The sequence below is a fragment of the Durio zibethinus genome, chromosome 6, assembly GCF_047325235.1.
Source record: "Durio zibethinus cultivar Kanyao isolate XHJ-2024 chromosome 6, ASM4732523v1, whole genome shotgun sequence".
Classification (NCBI taxonomy): domain Eukaryota; kingdom Viridiplantae; phylum Streptophyta; class Magnoliopsida; order Malvales; family Malvaceae; genus Durio; species Durio zibethinus.
In genome coordinates this window covers 7323601-7346174 of record NC_143167.1, presented here as the reverse complement: position 1 = coordinate 7346174, position 22574 = coordinate 7323601, and the positions used below count along the sequence as shown (strand labels likewise).

Sequence of the window (22574 nt, the reverse complement as noted above, 5' to 3'; positions counted from 1 at the left end):
AGGAAAAAATTGAATCCCCGCCGTTGAATGAGAAACCTAGCAAAACCCTATATATCTAAAATTTTATTGGTTTCCTTCTGCCTCCTATTTATCACTAGCAAAAACTCTAAAAATCCTCTTCGGTCGCCAGATCCGACTCTCCACAGTCCCCTGAGGTGAGCGTTCCGCTCTACTTTCTGTTAAACAAAACCCTCCTTTATTTTCTTTGATGAGAAATCCGTATTTTCATTGTTTATTTTTGTGTTTTGCTTAAATTTATTAACTATTTATTCCTATAGGCATTGGTTTTGTTTTATCAGTCCTTTAAATGGCATGGATGCCTGCATAATTTCCTGTTTCTTATGTAATTGCTTATTTGAAAAATGGGTCTTTCTTCTTACCTAGATTGTGCAGGATTTAGTCAGTAATAAGCTTTATTAAGACAACTCATTTCATTGTTTCAGTGTTTTTTGTTTTAATTTCCCTTATAGGACTCTGAGATATGTAGAACTTGTTTACTGAATGGTTTAGTTTGATTAATTTTGACTAGAGATGGGTGAGGAAGTTAAGGCTGTGATTCCAGAGTCACTCTTGAAGAGGAGGAAGAGGAATGAAGAATGGGAGCTTGCCAAAAAACAGGAGCTTGAAGCTGCCAAGAAGAAAAAAGTGGAGAACCGCAAGCTTATTTACACTAGGGCTAAGCAATATGCAAAGGAGTACGAGGCTCAGGTAAATCTACTGTTCTGTCTGGATTTCTTGGAATGTTATATATGTAGAACTTGTTTCCTGATTGGTTTTCGCTTGATATAATTTTGACTAGAGATAGGTGAGGAGGTTAAGGGTGTGATTGCTGAGTCACTTTTGAAAAAGAATAAGAGAAATCAGCTCTTACTAGAGTTATATATGGACAATGAGGGACAAGGAACCCCCCTTTTTTTCTGTATTTATTTGTTTTAATTTCCTTCCCTCTTTACTGATACTCTTTAAAGAGAAAAAAGTAGTTCTTTTATTTAATAAGATCTTGCCTTGCCTTAGTGTAGTCACATATTGCACACTTACTCCCTGTTTTATTTATTATTTTAGGAATTTCATTTATGCCATGTTTTATTGACTCATTTCATATCATGGATCAAAGAAAAGAAGTTAAATTCAAAATAAGTTCCATGAAATGAAAGAATTAAAAAATTGTAAGACTTGCCTTTCAATTATTTCAGATTGATTGAAATCAACACAAATAAAATAAATCAAGCGAAGAAATAAAATTGAGATACTATGTACATTACATATATTTCATTACATATATTTAATTGATATCGACATGTATGAAGATACATATTGTAGATTCATCTATATTAAGCTTGTATCTTTATACATTACAATAATAGATATAGATAGTATGGTAGAAAGATTCATATTTTTTCCTACCATACTATCGAGTTTGATAGGATACTGTTGATTCTAGTCCATTCATTTTATTTAATTTATTTAAGACGTGAAATTGGAATCCTTTTTTTCTTAAATCCTTGATAAAAATGAAGAATGGGAGTTTAAAGCTGCAAAAAAAAAGAGAGTTGAGAATCGCAAGCTGATTTATACTAGAGCTAAGCAATATGCAAAGGAGTATGAGACTGAGGTGAATATGTTGTTCTGTTTGGGTTTATGTAAATTTGTATTTATCAAATCATAAAAGTGTCTGAATTGTATTGTGTGGTCTCTAACCGTTAGGAAGAAGAGTTGATTTGAAGCGGGAGGGGAGGCGAAGTTGAAGGGAGGATTCTATGTCGATCCAGAAGCTAAGCTTTTGTTTATCATTCGAATCCGTGGGAAGTATTTGGCATCGGGATGTTAAGATGTAGAGAAGGTAAGTTTGTTTTGGCATAAATTAAGGTAAATATGTTAAATATTAGTGTGGGTGATAATTTCCAATATTATATCAATCATTTTATAGTATAATACTATTTCAGTAAATTTATATCTACATTATCCAGCTCATTTTTCAAAACCTTTAAATCTTTTCCTTTCTGCTACAGTAAGACATAAAACTTTTAAATGGAAAGTAACTAATTTTTTAATTTCTTCCAATATCTTACAAGCTAAAAAAAAGGTTTTAGATCAATAAACTATTTAATTTTAAGTCACTTATAAGTTTATTTTCTAAAAAAAAGTTTCAATTAAAATGAAAAAAAAAATTTTGGGTTTTTCATGTTAAAAGAGAAAAAAAGCTGTTAATTAAATATGAAAATTATAAATTTATTATGATTATCGAAATGAATTTATAATGTGGAATCATGTGGTATTGTTCTGTTAATTAAATTCATGTTTTCTTTATTTTGTTACTGAACTTGCTAGTATTTCAGAAAATGTGCATGTTCTTTAGTTAGTTGGTTTGAACAAGAATTAATGTTTCATTATACGGAGAAGTAATTGGGTCTCAACATAGAATAGAACAATTTGATGAAAATAAACGTAATTTCATTTTTTTTACAAAAAAAATTTATCAAATAGTTATTACATGCATTCGTCATAGAAAAAAAAAAGAAGTTAAAAAGTGTTTTAATTCTAAACATAAATAAAAAAAATAAAAAATAAAAAGATGCTACAACATATTATATTTTTAGCTAAACATTTAAATCAAAATATAACATTTTAACTAATTCTCATTTAAATATATAACATTTAATTTTAATCAAATCAAGAGTAATCACTTATTGGTATGTTTAAAATAAAATAAAATTTTTTTAACAACAATGATATATGTGACTCATGAAGTTCAATAATATTTACAGATGACATTTAATTTTGTCAAGATATTTGCATATTTGTAATTTATCATAATTTATTTTTTTATAAAATTATGTTTTTTTTTTACAACATATTGGGTTAGATGAAATTGGGATTCCGATTCCGTCAAAATTTTTATACTTTTTTTTATTTCATTGTTTGATTTATTTTATAATAAAGAATAACAATTTTATCAAAATTTTATCTCATCAAGAATTGAAAATGTTATTTATAGAATAATTTATTCTTATACCGCCCTTTGTTATCATCTAAACTCATCTAATCAAATCAAATGTAATTGATCTCTCTTACTACCATTTGATATTGCCATCTTAAGAATATCTCAATTTAAGGTTAAGCCAACAAGAGAAAAGTGGGATCTAAAGATTTTGTAGAGCAGTAGTCTATTGAACCTGTGAAATGGAGAGTTCATTTAAACTCATGATTCAAAAGAACCAAACTATGAAATAGCCAACATGCTACAACCTGCAAGTAGCAGATGCTGTTTCGAAATACCATTTCAACATCTGAATGCAATAAAATTTCAACAAAACTTGTGAGAAAGTTCAGTCACAAGGTAGAATAATGCTAACACCATGCAAATCTTCCAGCTTTAACAAAAATTGTTTCAACTTCCAAAAGAAATTCAACCCCTTTCTGAATAAACTAAAAATACCTCAACCAGTAAATTAACTAATACGACCAAGTTTAATTCATCCTCCTAATTAGCTCGTTGATGTAATTCTCACGGTTGCCTGCATCTCCTCCTTCAACATAATGGTTTCTCTTCTTCTTCAGACCTCCCAATGGTGCCTTTAGCTTAAAGGGCCAGAGGAAGTTGTTAGCCTCCTTAAAATGAGATCCCACCGTCATTATCTCATGGATAAGATCTTCCACACAGATGATGCCAAACTTGCCCAAAGCCTGTGACCAGTTAAAAAAAAAAAAAAACAATTGTGCTCAGTATTTGTTCAGCACCAACATGAAACTAAGTAAATGCAAAAGGATACAGACGTGCTCAACAATTGCATTGTCAGTCAAAGCAACTCTCTGCTTGTTCAACTTCCCGTAACCTCTTTTGTAAATCAATTCCCGCACACTCTTGAGATTTGGGGGGTATCTAGACACAAACATTACTAAGAAATAAGACATGGCAAGTATATAAAACTATCAAAAGGGAAAGTGAGGAAGTAGGAAATATAAAAAATACCTGTAAGTCACATAAGGTTCAACCCGGTGAAGCATGTTCATTGTTGCCTTGTTCACTTTAAGAAAAATACCATTGAAAATCTGCATTCGATAAGAACACAACAATTTGGATTTTTTGACCAATCAACGATTTAGATTCAGATTCTGTTTATTTATTGGAAGAAATATTAAATAGTTTCCAATACAATAAACAAGCACAATCTCAGTCCAGTGTTATAAAGAAACACCCAGTGAAACCATGCCAAAGCAGCATAATGCCAAAACATGCACATTTTACATTAAGTGTACAATCACCAAGAAGCTACCGCATTAACTTTCAATTTTGAGTTACACTATTGAAATATATGATAATATTTTAATATTAAATATTAATTAATAGTATTTGAATATTGAATAATATTTTAATATTTAACAATGTTACAATATTTAATAATATTAATGATTAATTTAATAACATTTTAAAATTAAATAATAATTTAATAACAATTTATTATATTACATTATATTATATTCAAATATTTAAATATTATTTTAAATATTAACTATTTAATTTATTATTATTTAGTATAGTAAATTATTTTAATAATAATTTAATACTAAATATTAATTTAATAATATTTTAATATTTGATAATATTAAATATAAATTTAATAATACTTTTGTATTTAATATTATTTAATTGTATTAAATTATATTAATAAATTAATTATCAATTGCATTATTATAATTAATATTATTTAATTAATTAAATTAATATAATATTAATTAATCATAATAAATATAATTAATTAAATATTAGAGGGCAAAATTTAAATTAATTAAATATATAAGAATAAATTATTCTATAAATAACATTTTCAATTCTTGATGAGATAAGAATTCGATGAAATTATTACTCTTTAGTACAAAATAAATCAAACAATGGAATAGAAAAATGTATAAAAATTTTGAAGGGGATGGAATCTCAATTCCATCCAACCCAATATGTTGTAAAAAGAAGCATAATTTTATAAAAAAATAAATTATGATAAATTACAAATATGCAAACATCTTGACAAAATTAGATGTCATCTGTCAATATTATTGAACTTCATTACGCATATATATCATTGTTGTTAAAATTTTTTTATTTTATTTTAAACAAATCAAAAAGTGATTGGTCTTGATTTGATTCAAATTAAATGTTATATATTTAAATGAGAATTAGTCCAAATGTTATATTTTGATTTAAATATTGAGCTAAAAATATAATATGTTATAGCATCTTTTTATTTTTTTTATTTTTTTATGTTTCGAATTGAACCACTTTTTAACTTCTTTTTTTTTTCTTGGACGAATGCATGTAATAACCATTTGATAAATTTTTTTATAAAAAAAATGAAATTACGTTTATTTTCATCAAATTGTTCTATTCCATGTTGAGACCCAACTACTTCTCCGTACAATGAAACATTAATTTTTATTCAAACCAACTAACTAAAGAACATGCACATTTTTTGAAATACTAACAAGTTCAGCGACAAAATGAAGGAAACATGAATTTAATTAGCAAGACAATACCACATGATTCTACATTATAAATTTATTTCGATAATCATAATAAATTTGTAATTTTCATATTTAATTAACAGTTTTTTTTTTCTCTTTTAACATGAAAAACCCAAAAAAAAAAAATTTTCATTTTAATTGAAACTTTTTTTTAAGAAAATAAACTTATAAGTGACTTGAAATTAAAAAGTTTATTGATCTAAAACCTTTTTTTAGCTTGTAAGATATTGGAAGAAATTAAAAAATTAGTTACTTTCCATCTAAAAGTTTTATGTCTTCTTGTAGCAAAAAGAAAAAGATTTAAGTATTTTGAAAATTGAGCTGGATAATGCAGATATAAATCTACTTAAATAGTAGTATATTATAAAATGATTGATATAATATTAAAAATTATCACCCACACTAATATTTAACATATTTATCTTAATTTATGCCAAAACAAACTTACTTTCTCTACATCTTAACATCCTAATGCCAATACTTCCCATGGATTCGAATGATAAACAAAAGCTTAGCTTCTAGATTGACATAAAATCCTCCCTTCAACTTCGTCTCCCCTACCGCTTCAATTGAATCAACTCTTTTTCCTAACAGTTACAAACCACACAATACAATTCAGACACTTTTATGATTTGATAAATACAAATTTACATAAACCCAAACAGAACAACATATTTACCTGAGCTTCGTACTCCTTTGCATATTGCTTAGCCCTAATGTAAATCAGCTTGCGATTCTCAACTATCTTCTTTTTTGCAACTTCAAGCTCTTGCTTTTTGGCAACCTTACATTTTTCATTCCTCTTGCTTTTTGGCAACCTCACATTTTTCATTCCTTTTATTCTTTTTCAAAAGTGACTCAGGAATCACAACCTTAACCTACTCACCTATCTCTAGTCAAAATTATATCAAGCTAAAATCAATCAGGAAACAAGTTTTACGTATATAACATTGCAAAAAGAAAAAACATAGACACAAAACACTAGACAACGAAAAGGGCTAGCCTAAAAAAAGTAAGAAGAAAGATCCTTTTTTCTCTAATAAGCAATTATTTTTAAAAAAATGAAATTAAGCAAGTACCATGTCATTTCAAGAACTGATAAAATGAAATCAATGCATGAATGAATAAATGGTTGATAAAATTTAAGAAAAACAGAAAATAACCAATGAACAAACATACAAATTTTTACAAATAATTGATGTTCCATTCTCACAATTTTTCAGCAAAGAAATTAAAAGGGATTGGGTTTGCCAGAAAGGGCAGCGGAAGCTTACCTCTGTCCTGTGAAAGGGCTGCGGAAGGTAAAGAACAATTTAGGGTTTCTGTAATTATCACGATCTAACAAATATATTGATTTCCTGAATCTAGGGTTTTTAGGGTTGGATTTGGGTTTTTTGACTGTTAGGTTTTGGGTTAAAAAACAAAATAAAATAAAACAACAGAGATTCCAGCCATGATCCAACCAAAAATACCCATTTTACAGCCCATTTACTTTTGGACGGACCTAAATTTAGAAGCTTCCACTCACTAAAGAGTCGAGACCAATTTCAACTCATAAAATTCTTAGACTTTTTTTTTTTTTTTGCTATTTTCTCCCTAAAGGTGTTTACTTCATCAATCACCATACATTTTAACTTATCTATAATCTATATTGTGTACAATTTACTATAATTTATAAAATACATAAAAGCGGGGATGTAAAGAATCTTTTGGACTAATTCTTTATATTTTCTAAAATATCTTTTTTGTTCCAAATTATTTTAATTCAATATTTATAAAAAAAATAATATTATAATCAAATTAACAATTCGATTCGATTTTAACTTTAACTAAGTTTACAGCAAATTCATATATTAATACTAATAAGCATTTGAAACAAAAATTGTAGTTTTAATAGTTTTATTAACATTTCAATTGCGATTATTTAAAAAAAAAAAACATACTTCAGTTGGTTTTATTGTATACATTATATTTAATTTTTTATGTTTTATTTTTTTAATTTAATATTGTGTGTTTATAAGATGATAGTAATTCTTATATCAGGAATATTGTATGTGTGTTTCTAGTATTGTGCATTTCATGAGGATAAAAAAATTTTTTTTTAATTATCAAAGTTCGAAAATCAAAATTACACCTGATTTATTTAATTCTTAAATTTTTTTTTATTATTATTTCAACATTGACAATCTTTTTTCTTATTCTTTTAAATTTAGTCCCAAAGTTATCCCTATAAAAATTAATCTTGCTAATAGTAACCTTAATATTTTATGGAGGGTTCATTTTTTTTTTTTTTTCATTCTTATTAAACTAAATGAATAATTTTGTAACCAACGTCTTTCGTTGTAAAACCATTATTTGGATAACAAATTTATGACCGTACTTGAACTCTTTCGGTTGCTTACTTTTTGCCATTGTTTGAAACTACTGCCCTTTGTTATCATCTAACCTCATCTAATCAAATCAAATGTAATTAATCTCTCTTACTACCATTTGATATTGCCATCTTAAGAATATCTCAATTTAAGGTTAAGCCAACAAGAGAAAAGTGGGATCTAAAGATTTTGTAGAGTAGTCTATTGAACCTGTGAAATGGAGAGTTCATTTAAACTCATGATTCAAAAGAACCAAACTATGAAATAACCAACATGCTGCAACCTGCAAGTAGCAGATGCAGTTTCGAAATACCATTTAACCATCTGAATGCAACAAAACTTGCGAGAAAGTTCAGTCACAAGGTAAAATAATGGTAACACCATACAAATCTTCCAGCTTTAACAAAAATTGTTTCCAACTTCCAAAAGAAAATCAACACCTTTCTGAATAAACTAAAAATACCTCAACCAGTAAATTAACTAATAAGACCAAGTTTAATTCATCCTCCTAATTAGCTCGTTGATGTAATTCTCACGGTTGCCTGCATCTCCTCCTTCAACATAATGGTTTCTCTTCTTCTTCAGACCTCCCAATGGTGCCTTTAGCTTAAAGGGCCAGAGGAAGTTGTTAGCCTCCTTAAAACGAGATCCCACAGTCATTATCTCATGGATAAGATCTTCCACACAGATGATGCCAAACTTGCCCAAAGCCTGTGACCAGTAAAAAAAAAAAAAACAATTGTGCTCAGTATTTGTTCAGCACCAACATGAAACTCAGTAAATGCAAAAGGATACAGACCTGCTCAACAACTGCATTGTCAGTCAAAGCAACTCTCTGCTTGTTCAACTTCCCGTAACCTCTTTTGTAAATCAATTCCCGCACACTCTTGAGATTTGGGTATCTAGACACAAACATTACTAAGAAATAAGACATGGCAAGTATATAAAACTATCAAAAGGGAAAGTGAGGAAGCAGGAAATGTAAAAAATACCCATAAGTCACATAAGGTTCAACCCGGTGAAGCATGTTCATCGTTGCCTTGTTCACTTTAAGGAAAACACCATTGAAAATCTGCATTCGATAAGAACACAACAATTTGGATTTTTTGACCAATCAACATTTAGATTCAGATTCTGTTTATTTATTGGAAGAAATATTAAATAGTTTCCAATACAATAAACAAGCACAATCTCAGTCCAGTGTTATACAGAAACACCCAGTGAAACCATGCCAAAACATGCACATTTTACATTAAGTGTACAATCACCAAGAAGCTACCGCATTAACTTTCAATTTTGAGTTACACTATCGAAATGGACAAACAGCCCAAAGCCTCAACAACTTCAGACTATACAAGAAGAAAACAACAAACAAAAACTTTAACATGCTATACATTTAATTTAGGACAAAAAATCTTAAACACCAGCACCTAGAAATTACAACATTAAAATATCCGAAGAGAAAGGCTGTTTCAACCAAATATCTTAACGCACATCTCAAACCTCAAAGGAGATTCACTTCATGCAGACACAACATACACAGGAATTAGTAGGAAATCAAGTCTCATAACCCATATTTCTCTACGTTTAGGAAAAGATTTGGTAAGCTACCTGTCTCAAACGCAAGAGTTGCAAGATCTTTCTAGTCTTTGGGTGCATGGCATTGATACTGAAAACAAACATTCACAATATGTTACCATCTAGAATTTAGATTCATATACCAATGTAATGTCACAATATTTACATACCCACGGATTCGAATAATAAACACCAGCTTGGCTTCTGGATCCACATAGAATCCTCCTTTCAACTTTGCCTCCCGTTTCAATCGAATCAACTCTCTTTCCTGACAATTACAGACCACACACAATACAAATCAGAAACTTTTAAGACCTACAAAAACAAAATAACACAAATCCAGACAGAACAGCAGATTTACCTGAGCCTCGTACTCCTTTGCATAGTGCTTAGCCCTAGTGTAAATCAGCTTGCGGTTCTCCACTTTCTTCTTCTTGGCAGCTTCAAGCTCCTGTTTTTTGGCAAGCTCCCATTCTTCATTCCTCTTCCTCTTCTTCAAGAGTGACTCTGGAATCACAGCCTTAACTTCCTCACCCATCTCTAGTCAAAATTAATCAAACCAAACCATTCAGTAAACAAGTTCTACATATCTCAAAGTCCTATAAGGGAAATTAAAACAAAAAACACTGAAACAATGAAATGGGTTGTCTTAATAAAGCTTATTACTGATTAAATCCTGCACAATCTAGGTAAGAAGAAAGACCCATTTTTCAAATAAGCAATTACATAAGAAACAGGAAATTATGCAGGCATCCATGCCATTTAAAGGACTGATAAAACAAAACCAATGGCTATAGGAATAAATAGTTAATAAAAATTTAAGCAAAACAGAAAAATAAACAATGAAAATACGGATTTCTCATCAAAGAAAATAAAGGAGGGTTTTGTTTAACAGAAAGTAGAGCGGAAGGCTCACCTCAGCGGACTGTGGAGGGTCGGATCCGGCGACCGAAGAGGATTTTTAGAGTTTTTGCAAGTGATAAATAGGAGGCAGAAGGAAACCAATAAAATTTTAGATATATAGGGTTTTGCTAGGTTTCTCATTCAACGGCGGGGATTCAATTTTTTCCTCAAAAGCATTCGCTGCCGTTGATGTAATAACTTCGGTTTTCGACAGGACTAATATCGGGTTCAGCCCAGAATATTGGAAGTCCCGATGGGCGTATACCAGAAAGTTTTGGACGGGACTAATATCGGGTTCAGCCTAAAATATTGGTAGTCCAGATGGGCCTATACCAGAAAGTGGCCGAATGGTAGATCCCCTGACGGCAATTTGAACCCGATGTGAATCAAACACGCAACCTTCTGATCTGGAGTTAGACGCGCTACCATTGCGCCACGGATCCCATTATTATCAGTTGCCAATTTAGCTGTTATAAATTAAACTAAACTTTTAATTTGTATATACCAGCAGCATTTAGAAATGCATTTTCCTTTTGTGCTTAAAATTAAAAAAAAAAAACAGCTTAAAATTGGAATATTGGTGTCTTATTTTACCTTTTTATTAAGAAAATTTATTTAATATATCAACAGTAAATTTTTTTACCTTCACCAAAAAGATTAATAAAATAATACATGTTTCATTTTTTTTAAAATTAATTTTTTTATTTTTTAAATTCACCTTTAAAATATGCATCATCTTATTAATCCCGCTTATAAAATTAAAAATTTCTAATCAATATATCAAATCATATATCTTTTTACTGTTACTTTTCAAAATTTTTTGAACTTTACCTACAAAGTCAATTTTCTAAAAATGGGAACACATCATCACTAGTCAAAGCTTCATGATCTAACATCTATTGTTGTTTTGGTTTTATTTTGTAAGAAAAATTAGGGAATATATATATATATGGATATATTTTTTCATATATAATTTTTTAGAAAGAGAAATAGTGAAACCCAAGTTACGAGCATGCAATTTATGCATGCAGAGACGAATCTAAGGTGGGGGCAATGAAGGCAGTTGCCTCCAATAAAATCTTGAAGTTTGAATATTGTTATTAGTAAACGATCCCAAATATAAATTATTCTTATATTTTGCCCTCATTAAAATTTTAAAACAACAAGCAAGATTATTAAAAATAAATTCAATTTTTAATATTTTGTTTTCCACCCCACTAAATGTTAAAAAAAAAGTTAAGTATGGATCTTTTATAATATTAAAATGTATATGAATGTATTAACAAAAAAAAAAAAACTAATTTTATCATATTTTATTTTCATATTGTATATTTTTTATTTAGATGCATCTTCATAATTTAAAAACTAATGTTATCAAAATGTAGATCGGATCGGTATGGCAATTATTAGAGGATCAATAATCCCATAGAGATGACAATGATACATTTTTTTATATTATTAATAATGTAAATTTAAATTTCATAATAAACAAAAGCCCTTTTGTCCAAGCAGAATAATAGAAAATGTATCCACATTTACAGTTTTTTCCCCTTACTAATATAAAACTGGCCCAAGGCTTCATGCATCTAATAGCAAATGGTAAGGAAAGTAGTGATCAAAATAATTTTTATGCAGAGGATAAAACGTGTTACATGGGATCACAACATGTATTTTGGACCGAGAAATTTTAAAATTATTTTTTCATTGGAACATTTGATTTATTAATCGAAGCATAATCTCTTATTTAAAGAGCAAAGTATATATACATATATATATATGAATAACACTTGAATTTTGATTCTTCTATGAAAAAGTTAAACATAAAACATTAAATGTGGACCGATACATTGTTTTGAAGTATAAACTTCATTATTTTCATTAATTTTTGGTAAGATTTCTAGACGACAACAATCCTAAATTTAGAAGCAATAAATAAACACATGTAAGTTGGAAATGTCCTATTCTTGCCCTAAAACCCAAGCAAAATTGAGTTAGAGTCAGTGAACGAATTGACTAGAGGAGTCTTAGTAAAGCATTAGGTACTGACTAATGAAAGTGATGTGTGACTAAATGTTACAATAATAGTTAACAGGTCACATGCCCCACCCGTCTCTCTCTCTCTCTCTCATGTGGCCCTTACAGTAAAGCTTCTCCTACCTTTTCCGTCTCTATTGGTGCATGGATCCAAGCAACAATGGATTGATTCAACAATGGCATTAGTTTCTCCCATCCAATATCTGACAAAAAAATTTCACAGCTTTTTAGATTGGAAAAAATGAGAAAGGTTGTAATAGAATGATGGAACTTTTCCTTTTGAATTAGAAGCAGACCAAGTTACCATTGAAGGTGGGGTGGGGCAAATAAATTGGGTAAATGATTAATTTAGAATTTAAATCGTTTCATCCCTTAAAATAATACATGACATGTCATTTTTACTAGATGGCAGGAAACCTTTCTGTCAAAACCATATAAGATGCCAAACCTTAGTCAAAATGACATCTCCACAACGGCACACGTCCCTGTGTAGCCGACACCAATGTGGGGCTGTAAAGTCACATCCGCCGTGTTACTCTTTCATCTTCAACCATGAAATTCTTGTTTCTTTCTTTTTCTTTGCCTTCTTAAAAGAAATCTTCTACTTTTACATCACTAATTCACACGCTACATTAATTATTTGGTTTTGTCTTGTGGCGAAATAGAATAAAAAAGGAATGAAATTTATATTTTGTGGATATAGTAAAAGGAATAGTAATAAGAATATAATAAAATATATATTATTAAGTTGGTTTCTGAGAATGGAACAGAGAAAGAAATATAGTATTAATATGTTTGGTTAGTTAAAAAAAAATAAAAGGAATAAGTTCAAAAAATTATTTTAGTTTTATAATTTATTATTAAATTATTAATTAATAAAAATGAATAATAATTCATAATAAAGTAATACAAAAATTAAATATTAATGCGAAATTAATCTCACTAAATATTAAATTTAAATAACTTTAATTTCACATTATTAAATGTTAATTTCATAATATTAAATATTAATTTAATGTTATAAATATTATTTTAAAATATTAAAATTTTTTAAATAATATTAAATATTATTTAACAATATTTTATATAAAACTAATAATATTAAATATTTATTTAATAATATTTTTACTATTATTTGAATAATACTTTCATATTATTTTAATATTAAATATAAATTAAATATTATTTTAGTATTTAACATTAATTTTAATATTTTAATATTATAAAGAAATTAGTAATAGTTTTATATATTTATATTATTATTTAACTATTAATTTTATAAGATTTTAATATTTAATAATATAAAATAATAATTTAGTAATATTTATATATTTAATACGATTTTAATATTTTTTTATAAAATATTAATTTCATAACAATTTAATATATTGTATATGATTTTAATAATATTTTAATATTAGTCAAAACTAAATATTAATTTAATATTGTTTTATTGTGTAATAATATTAAATATTGATATTAATAATATTTTACTATTGTTTTATAAATATTTTAAGATTAAATATTAATTTGAGAATGTTGAATATATGATAATATTTTAATATTAAATATTAATTAATAGTATTTGAATATTGAATAAAATTTTAATATTTAACAATGTTACAATATTTAATAATATTAATGATAATTTAATAACATTTTAAAATTAAATAATAATTTAATAACAATTTATTATATTACATTATATTATATTCAAATATTTAAATATTATTTTAAACATTAACCATTTAATTTATTATTATTTAGTATAGTAAATTATTTTAATAATAATTTAATACTAAATATTAATTTCATAATATTTTAATATTTCATAATATTAAATATAAATTTAATAATATTTTTGTATTTAATATTATTTAATTATATTAAATTAATATTAATAAATTAATTATCAATTGCATTATTATAATTAATATTATTTAATTAATTAAATTAATATAATATTAATTAATCATAATAAATATAATAATTAAATATTATAGGGCAAATTTGAAATTAATTACATATATAATAATAAATTATTCTATAAATAACATTTTCAATTCTTGAGGAGATAAAAATTCGATGGAGTTATTACTCTTTACTACAAAATAAATCAAACAATGGAATAGAAAAAAGTATAAAAATTTTGACGGGAATGGAATCCTAATTCCATCCAACCCAATATGTTGTAAAAAGAAGCATAATTTTATAAAAAATAAATAAATAAATTATGATAAATTACAAATATGCAAATATCTTGACAAAATTATATGTCATCTGTCAATATTATTGAACTTCATAAGACATATATATCATTGTTGTTAAATTTTTTTTTTTAATTTTAAACAAACCAAAAAATTATTAGTCTTGATTTGATTCAAATTAAATGTTATATATTTAAATGAGAATTAGTCCAAATATTATATTTTGATTTAAATATTTAGCTAAAAATATAATATGTTGTAGAATCTTTTTATTTTTTATTTTTTTTATTTATGTTTAGAATTGAACCACTTTTTAACTTCTTCTTTTTTTTGGACGAATACATGTAATAACCATTTGATAAATTTTTTTGTAAAAAAAATAAAATTATGTTTATTTTTATCAAATTGTTTTATTCCATGTTGAGGCTCAACTACTTCTCCGTACAATAAAACATTAATTCTTATTCAAACCAATTAACTAAAGATCATGCACATTTTCAGAAATACTAACAAGTTCAGTAACAAAATGAATGAAACATAAATTTAATTAGCAGGATAATACCACATGATTCCACATTATAAATTCATTTCGATAATCATAATAAATTTGTAATTTTCATATTTAATTAACAGCTTTTTTTTCTCTTTTAACAAGGAAAACCCAATTTTTTTTTTCATTTTAATTGAAATTTTTTTTTTAGAAAATAAACTTATAAGTAACTTGAAATTAAAAAGTTTATTGATCTAAAACATTTTTTTTAGCTTGTAAGATATTGAAAGAAATTAAAAAATTAGTTAATTTCCGTCTAAAAGTTTTATGTCTTCCTGTAACTACAGAAAGGAAAAGATTTAAGGGTTTTGAAAAATGAGCTGGATAATGCAGATATAAATCTACTGAAATAGTAATATATTATAAAATGATTGATATAATATTAAAAATTATCACCCACACTAATATTTAACATATTTATCTTAATTTCTGCCAAAACAACCTTACCTTCTCTACATCTTAACATCCTGATACCAATACTTCCCACGGATTCGAATAACAAACAAAAGCTTAGCTTCTGGATCGACATAGAATCCTCCCTTCAACTTCGCCTCCCTCCCGCTTCAATCGAATCAACTCATTTTCCTAACGATTACAAACCACACAATACAATTCAATACTTTTATGATTTGATAAATACAAATTTACATAAACCCAAACAAAACAGCATATTTACCTGAGCCTCGTACTCCTTTACATATTGCTTAGCCCTAGTGTAAATCAACTTGCGATTCTTAACTCTCTTCTTTTTGCAGCTTCAAGCTCTTGCTTTTTGGCAAGCTCCCATTCTTCATTTTTATCAAGGATTTAAGAAAAAAAGGATTCCAATTTCACGTATTAAATAAATTAAATAAAATGAATGGACTAGAATCAACAGTATCTTATCAAACTCGATAATATGGTAGAAAAAAATATGAATCTTACTACCATACTATCTATATCTATTATTGTAATATATAAAGATACAAGCTTAATATAGATGAATCTACAATATGTATCTTCGTACATGTTAATATCAATTAAATATATGTTATGAAATATATGTAATGTACATAGTATCTCAATTTTATTTTTTCGCTTGATCTATTTTATTTGTGTTGATTTCAATCAATCTAAAATAATTGAAAGGCAAGTCTTATGATTTTTTAATTCTTTTATTTCATGGAATCGATTTTGAATTTAACTTCTTTTTTTTTATCCATGATATGAAATGAGTCAATAAAGCATGACATAAATGAAATTCTTAAAATAATAAATAAAATAGAAGGTAAGTGTACAATACGTGACTACACTAAAATAAGATCTTATTAAATAAAATATCTACTTTTTTCTCTTTAAACAGTAACAAAATGAAAGAAATTAAAAAAAAAGGGTTGCTTGTCCCTCATTGTCCATATATAACTATGGTAAAAGCTGATTCCTCTTATTATTTTTCAAAAGTGACTCAGGAATCATAGCCTTCCACACCTATCTCTAGTCAAAATTATATCAAGCCAAAACCAATCACGAAACAAGTTCTACGTATATAACATTCCAAGCAGAAACAACATAGACACAAGACACTAGACAACGAAATGGGCTAGCCTAAAAAAAAGTAAGAAGAAAGATATTTTTTTCTAATAAGCAATTATTTAAAAAAAAAAATTTTGAGCAAGTACCATGTCATTTCAAGGACTGATAAAACGAAATCAATGCATAAAACAATAAATTGTTGATAAAATTTAAGAAAAACAGAAAAATAACCAATGAACAAACATACAAATTTTTGCAAATAATTGATGTTCCACTCTCACAATTTTTCAGCAAAGAAATTAAAAGGGATTGGGTTTGCCAGAAAGGGCAGCGGAAGCTTACCTCTGTCCTGTGAAAGGGTTGCGGCACGTCAAGAACAATTTAGGGTTTATGCAATTATCACGATCTAACAAATATATTGATTTCCTGAATCTAGGGTTTTTAGGGTTGGATTTGGGTTTTGACTATTAGGTTTTAGGTTAAAAAACAAAATAAAATAAAATAAAATAAATTCCGGCCATGATCCAACCAAAAATACCCATTTTACAGCCCATTTACTTTTAGACGGACCTAAATTTAGAAGCTTCCACACACTAAAGAGTCGAGACCAATTTCAACTCATAAAATTCTTAGACTGTTTTTTTTTTTTTTTTTTTTGCTATTTTCTCCCTAAAGGTATTTACTTTATCAATCACGTATATTTTAACTTATCTATAATCTATCTTGTATACAAATTACTATAATTTATAAAATACATAAAAGCGCGGATGTAAAGAATTTTTTGAACTAATTCGTTATATTTTCTAAAATATATTTTTTATTTTAAATTATTTTAATTTAACATTTATAAAAAAAATAATATTATAACCAATTAACAATTCGACTCGATTTTAACTTTAACTAAGTTTATGTCGAATTCATATATTAATACTAATAAGCATTTGAAAGTAGTTTTAATAGTTTTATTAACATTTCAATTGCGATTATTTAAAAAAAAATACTTGAATTGGTTTTATTGTATACATTATACTTAATTTTTTATATTTTATTTTTTTAATTTAATATTGTGTGTTTATAAGATGATAGTGATTCTTATAACAGAAATATTGTATGTATGTTTATAATATTGTGCGTTTTATGAGAATAAATAATTGATTGTTTTTTTCAATTATCAAATTTCGAAAATCAAAATTACACTTAATTTATGCAATTCTTAAATTTTTTTTATTAGTGTTATTTCAACATTGACAATTTTTTTCTTATTCTTTTAAATTTAGTCCCAAAGTTATCCCTATAAAAATTAATTTTGCTAATAGTAACTTTAATATTTTATGGACGGTTAATTTTTTTTTTTTTTCCAATCTTATTAAACTAAATGAATAATTTTGCAACCAATGTCTTTTGTTGTAAAACCACTATTTGGATAACAAATTTATGACCGTACTTGAACTTTCGGTTGCTTACTTTTGGCCATTGTTTGAAACTACTGCCCTTTGTTATCATCAAAACTGATCTAATCAAATCAAATGTAATTGATCTCTCTTACTACCATTTGACATTGCCATCTTAAGAATATCTCAATTTAAGGTTAAGCCAACAAGAGAAAAGTGGGATCTAATGATTTTGTAAAGCAGTAGTCTATTGAACCTGTGAAATGGAGAGTTCATTTAAACTCATGATTCAAAAGAAACCAAACTATGAAATAGCCAACATGCTGCAACCTGCAAGTAGCAGATGCTGTTTCGAAATACCATTTCACCATCTGAATGCAATAAAATTTCTTAAGGTAACAAAACTTGTGAGAAAGTTCAGTCACAAGGTAAAATAATGGTAACACCATGCAAATCTTCCAGCTCTAAGATAAATTGTTTCCAACTTCCAAAAGAAATTCAACACCTTTCTGAATAAACTAAAAATACCTCATCCAGTAAATTAACTAATAAGACCAAGTTTAATTCATCCTCCTAATTAGCTCGTTGATGTAATTCTCACGGTTGCCTGCATCTCCTCCTTCAACATAATGGTTTCTCTTCTTCTTCAGACCTCCCAATGGTGCCTTTAGCTTAAAGGGCCAGAGGAAGTTGTTAGCCTCCTTAAAATGAGATCCCACAGTCATTATCTCATGGATAAGATCTTCCACACAGATGATGCCAAACCTGCCCAAAGCCTGTGACCAGGAAAAAAAAAAAAAAAAACAAACAATTGTGCTCAGTATTTGTTCAGCACCAACATGAAACTAAGTAAATGCAAAAGGGTACAGACCTGCTCAACAACTGCATTGTCAGTCAAAGCAACTCTCTGCTTGTTCAACTTCCCATAACCTCTTTTGTAAATCAATTCCCGCACACTCTTGAGATTTGGGTATCTAGACACAAACATTACTAAGAAATAAGACATGGCAAGTATATAAAACTATCAAAAGGGAAAGTGAGGAAGCAGGAAATGTAAAAAATACCCATAAGTCACATAAGGTTCAACCCGGTGAAGCATGTTCATCGTTGCTTTGTTCACTCTAAGGAAAACACCATTGAAAATCTGCATTCGATAAGAACACAACAATTTGGATTTTTTGACCAATCAACAATCTAGATTCAGATTCTGTTTATTTATTGGAAGAAATATTAAATAGTTTCCAATAAAATAAACAAGCACAATCTCAGTCCAGTGTTATAAAGAAACACCCAGTGAAACCATGCCAAAGCAGCATAATGCCAAAACATGCACATTTTACATTAAGTGTACAATCACCAAGAAGCTACCACATTAACTTTCAATTTTGAGTTACACTATCGAAATGGACAAACTGCCCAAAGCCTCAACAACTTCAGACTATACAAGAATACAACAAACAAAAACTTTAACACGCTATACATTTAATTTAGGACAAAAAATCTTAAACACCAGCACCTAGAAATTACAACATTAAAATATCCGAAGCAAAAGGCTGTTTCAACCAAATATCTTAACACACATCTCAAACCTCAAAGGAGATTCACTTCATGCAGACACAACATACACAGGAATTAGTAGGAAATCAAGTCTCATAACCCATATTTCCCTACGTTTTGGAAAAGATTTGGTAAGCTACCTGTCTCAAACGCAAGAGTTGCAAGATCTTTCTAGTCTTTGGGTGCATGGCATTGATACTGAAAACAAACATTCACAATATGTTACCATCTAGAATTTAGATTCATATACCAATGTAATGTCACAATATTTACATACCCACGGATTCGAATAATAAACACGAGCTTGGCTTCTGGATCCACATAGAATCCTCCTTTCAACTTTGCCTCCCGTTTCAATACAATCAACTGTCTTTCCTGACAATTACAGACCACACACAATACAAATCAGAAACTTTTAAGACTTACAAAAACAAAATAACACAAATCCAGACAGAACAGCAGATTTACCTGAGCCTCGTACTCCTTTGAGTATTGCTTAGCCCTAGAGTAAATCAGCTTGCGGTTCTCCACTTTCTTCTTCTTGGCAGCTTCAAGCTCCTGTTTTTTGGCAAGCTCCCATTCTTCATTCCTCTTCCTCTTCTTCAAGAGTGACTCTGGAATCACAGCCTTAACTTGCTCACCCATCTCTAGTCAAAATTAATCAAACCAAACCACTCAGTAAACAAGTTCTACATATCTCAGAGTCCTATAAGGGAAATTAAAACAAAAAACACTGAAACAATGAAACGGGTTGTCTTAATAAAGCTTATTACTGATTAAATCCTGCACAATCTAGGTAAGAAGAAAGACCCATTTTTCAAATAAGCAATTACATAAGAAACAGGAAATTATGCAGGCATCCATGCCATTTAAAGGACTGATAAAACAAAACCAATGCCTATAAGAATAAATGGTTAATAAAAATTTAAGCAAAACAGAAAAATAAACAATGAAAATACGGATTTCTCATCAAAGAAAATAAAGGAGGGTTTTGTTTAATAGAAAGTAGAGCGGAAGGCTCACCTCAGTGGACTGTGGAGAGTCGGATCCGGCGACCGAAGAGGATTTTTAGAGTTTTTGCAAGTGATAAATAGGGGGCACAAGGAAACCAATAAAATTTTTTATACATAGGGTTTTGCTAGGTTTCTCATTCAACGGCGGGGATTCAATTTTTTCCTCAAAAGCATTCGCTGCCGTTGATGTAATAACTTCGGTTTTTTACAGGACTAATGTCGGGTTCAGCCCAAAATATTGGAAGTCTCGATGGGCCTATACCAGAAAGTTTTTGACCGGACTAGTATTGGGTTCAGCTCAAAATATTGGTAGTCCCGATGGGCCTATACCAGAAAATGGCAAAAGGGTGGATTCCCATAGAAACGGCAAGTTGAACCCTATATGAATCGAACACGCAGCCTTCTAATATGGAGTCAGACACGCCACCATTGCGCCACGCAATAAACAGGGGTTGGTCTGTTGGAAATGTCCTATTCTTGTCCTAACACCCAAGCAAAATTGCGTTAGAGTCAGTGAACGAATTGACTAGAGGAGTCTTAGCCAAGCATTAGGTACTGACTAGTGAAAGTGATGTGTGACTAAATGTTACAATAATAGTTGACAGGTCACATGCCCCACCCGTCTCTCTCTCTCTCTCTCATGTGGCCCTTACAGTAAAGCTTCTCCTACCTTTTCCGTCTGTATTGGTCCATGGATCCGACCAACAATGGATTGATTCAACAATGGTATTAATTTCTCCCATGGAATATCTGACAAAAAAATTTCCACCTTTTTAGATTGGAAAAAATTAGAAAGGTTGTAATAGAATGATGGAATTTTTCCTTTTGAATTAGAAGCAGACCAAGTTACCATTGAAGGTGGGGTGGGGCTTATAAATTGGGTAAACGATTAATTCAGAATTTAAATCGTGTCATGCCTTAAAATAATACATGACATGTCATTTTTACTAGATGGCAGGAAACCTTTCTGTCAAAACCATATAAGATGCCAAACCTTAGTCAAAATGACATCTCCACACCAGCACACATTCCTGTATAGCCGACACCAATATGGGGCTGTAAAGTCACATCCGCCATGTTACTCTTTCATCTTCAACCATGAAATTCTTGTTTCTCTCTTTTTCTTTGCCTTCTTAAAAGAAATCTTCTACTTTTACATCACTAATTCACACGCTACATTAAGTATTTGGTTTGTCTTGTGGCGAAATAGAATAAAAAAGGAATGAAATTTATATTTTGTGGATATAGTAAAAGGAATAGTAATAAGAATATAATAAAATATATATTATTAAGTTGGTTTCTGAGAATGGAACAGAGAAAGAAATATAGTATTAATATGTTTGGTTAGTTAAAAAAAATAAAAGGAATAAGTTCAAAAAATTATTTTAGTTTTATAATTTATTATTAAATTATTAATTAATAAAAATGAATAATAATTCATAATAAAGTAATACAAAAATTAAATATTAATGCGAAATTAATCTCACTAAATATTAAATTTAAATAACTTTAATTTCACATTATTAAATGTTTATTTCATAATATTAAATATTAATTTAATTTTATAAATATTATTTTAAAATATTCTATTTTTTAAATAATATTAAATATTATTTAACAATATTTTATATAAAACTAATAATATTAAATATTAATTTAATAATATTTTTACTATTATTTTAATTGTACTTTCATTTTTTTAATATTAATTATAAATTAAATAATATTTTAGTATTTAACATTATTTTTAATATTATAAAGAATTTAGTAATATTTTTATATATTTATATTATTATTATTTAACTATTAATTTTATAATATTTTAATATTTAATAATATAAAATAATACTTTAGTAATGTTTATATATTTAATACTATTTTAATAATATTTTTTTATAAAATATTAATTTCACAACAATTTAATATATTGTATATGATCT

The 22574-nt window shown here is 27.9% G+C and overlaps 3 protein-coding genes and 2 long non-coding RNA genes across 8 annotated transcripts; 1 reads left to right on the top strand and 4 right to left on the bottom strand.

Annotated features, from left to right (window-relative positions):
• The first annotated feature begins 16 nt into the window (after nucleotides 1–16).
• Nucleotides 17–1951, top strand: LOC111284964 (uncharacterized). Of its 2 annotated transcripts, XR_002689646.2 has the most exons (4): nucleotides 17–155; nucleotides 530–708; nucleotides 1518–1612; nucleotides 1705–1951. It is a non-coding gene; the product is annotated as an uncharacterized LOC111284964 (long non-coding RNA). The 2 variants fall into 2 exon arrangements; XR_016342776.1 differs by lacking the exons at nucleotides 1518–1612; nucleotides 1705–1951 and having other exon boundaries at nucleotides 530–1023.
• A 1216-nt stretch (nucleotides 1952–3167) lies between these two features.
• Nucleotides 3168–7203, bottom strand: LOC111284963 (large ribosomal subunit protein uL30y-like). 2 transcript variants are annotated; one of them, XM_089762027.1, is made up of 5 exons: nucleotides 6792–7203; nucleotides 6197–6407; nucleotides 3971–4050; nucleotides 3775–3880; nucleotides 3168–3684 (listed from the first exon to the last, which is right to left on the bottom strand). In XM_089762027.1, exons 2-5 carry the CDS (start codon nucleotides 6347–6349, stop codon nucleotides 3469–3471), a joined length of 555 nt encoding a protein of 184 aa, XP_089618153.1. In that variant the 5' UTR covers nucleotides 6350–6407; nucleotides 6792–7203; the 3' UTR covers nucleotides 3168–3468. The 2 variants fall into 2 exon arrangements, with proteins under 2 accessions (XP_089618153.1, XP_089618154.1); XM_089762028.1 differs by having other exon boundaries at nucleotides 6197–6403.
• A 951-nt stretch (nucleotides 7204–8154) lies between these two features.
• On the bottom strand, nucleotides 8155–10459 carry LOC111284960 (large ribosomal subunit protein uL30y-like). Its single transcript, XM_022874112.2, has 7 exons — nucleotides 10384–10459; nucleotides 9829–10007; nucleotides 9638–9735; nucleotides 9501–9558; nucleotides 8882–8961; nucleotides 8689–8791; nucleotides 8155–8600 (listed from the first exon to the last, which is right to left on the bottom strand). Exons 2-7 carry the CDS (start codon nucleotides 10003–10005, stop codon nucleotides 8385–8387), a joined length of 732 nt encoding a protein of 243 aa, XP_022729847.1. The 5' UTR covers nucleotides 10006–10007; nucleotides 10384–10459; the 3' UTR covers nucleotides 8155–8384.
• A 1758-nt stretch (nucleotides 10460–12217) lies between these two features.
• On the bottom strand, nucleotides 12218–17292 carry LOC111284965 (uncharacterized). Of its 2 annotated transcripts, XR_016342775.1 has the most exons (4): nucleotides 17016–17292; nucleotides 15838–15949; nucleotides 15609–15746; nucleotides 12218–12607 (listed from the first exon to the last, which is right to left on the bottom strand). It is a non-coding gene; the product is annotated as an uncharacterized LOC111284965 (long non-coding RNA). The 2 variants fall into 2 exon arrangements; XR_002689651.2 differs by having other exon boundaries at nucleotides 15838–17281.
• A 1079-nt stretch (nucleotides 17293–18371) lies between these two features.
• LOC111284958 (large ribosomal subunit protein uL30y) lies at nucleotides 18372–20781 on the bottom strand. Its single transcript, XM_022874111.2, has 7 exons — nucleotides 20645–20781; nucleotides 20090–20268; nucleotides 19899–19996; nucleotides 19762–19819; nucleotides 19129–19208; nucleotides 18936–19038; nucleotides 18372–18840 (listed from the first exon to the last, which is right to left on the bottom strand). Exons 2-7 carry the CDS (start codon nucleotides 20264–20266, stop codon nucleotides 18625–18627), a joined length of 732 nt encoding a protein of 243 aa, XP_022729846.2. The 5' UTR covers nucleotides 20267–20268; nucleotides 20645–20781; the 3' UTR covers nucleotides 18372–18624.
• Nucleotides 20782–22574: the final 1793 nt, after the last annotated feature.

Bases quoted from the DNA above. Each gene is read 5' to 3' on its own strand.
- LOC111284963 (XM_089762027.1), bottom strand. From the start codon at position 6,349: ATGAAAAATGTGAGGTTGCCAAAAAGCAAGAGGAATGAAAAATGTAAG. The intron at 4,051-6,196 runs GTAAATATGTTG...TATCGAATGCAG, and splicing joins CAAAGGAGTACGAAGCTCAG to ATTTTCAATGGTATTTTTCT. The intron at 3,881-3,970 runs GTATTTTTTATA...GTTTGTGTCTAG, and splicing joins GAACCTTATGTGACTTACAG to ATACCCCCCAAATCTCAAGA.
- LOC111284960 (XM_022874112.2), bottom strand. From the start codon at position 10,005: ATGGGTGAGGAAGTTAAGGCTGTGATTCCAGAGTCACTCTTGAAGAAG. The intron at 8,962-9,500 runs GTAGCTTACCAA...TATCGAATGCAG, and splicing joins AACTCTTGCGTTTGAGACAG to ATTTTCAATGGTGTTTTCCT. The intron at 8,601-8,688 runs GTCTGTATCCTT...TACTGGTCACAG, and splicing joins ACAATGCAGTTGTTGAGCAG to GCTTTGGGCAAGTTTGGCAT.
- LOC111284958 (XM_022874111.2), bottom strand. From the start codon at position 20,266: ATGGGTGAGCAAGTTAAGGCTGTGATTCCAGAGTCACTCTTGAAGAAG. The intron at 19,997-20,089 runs GTAAATCTGCTG...TGTAATTGTCAG, and splicing joins CAAAGGAGTACGAGGCTCAG to GAAAGACAGTTGATTGTATT. The intron at 19,209-19,761 runs GTAGCTTACCAA...TATCGAATGCAG, and splicing joins AACTCTTGCGTTTGAGACAG to ATTTTCAATGGTGTTTTCCT.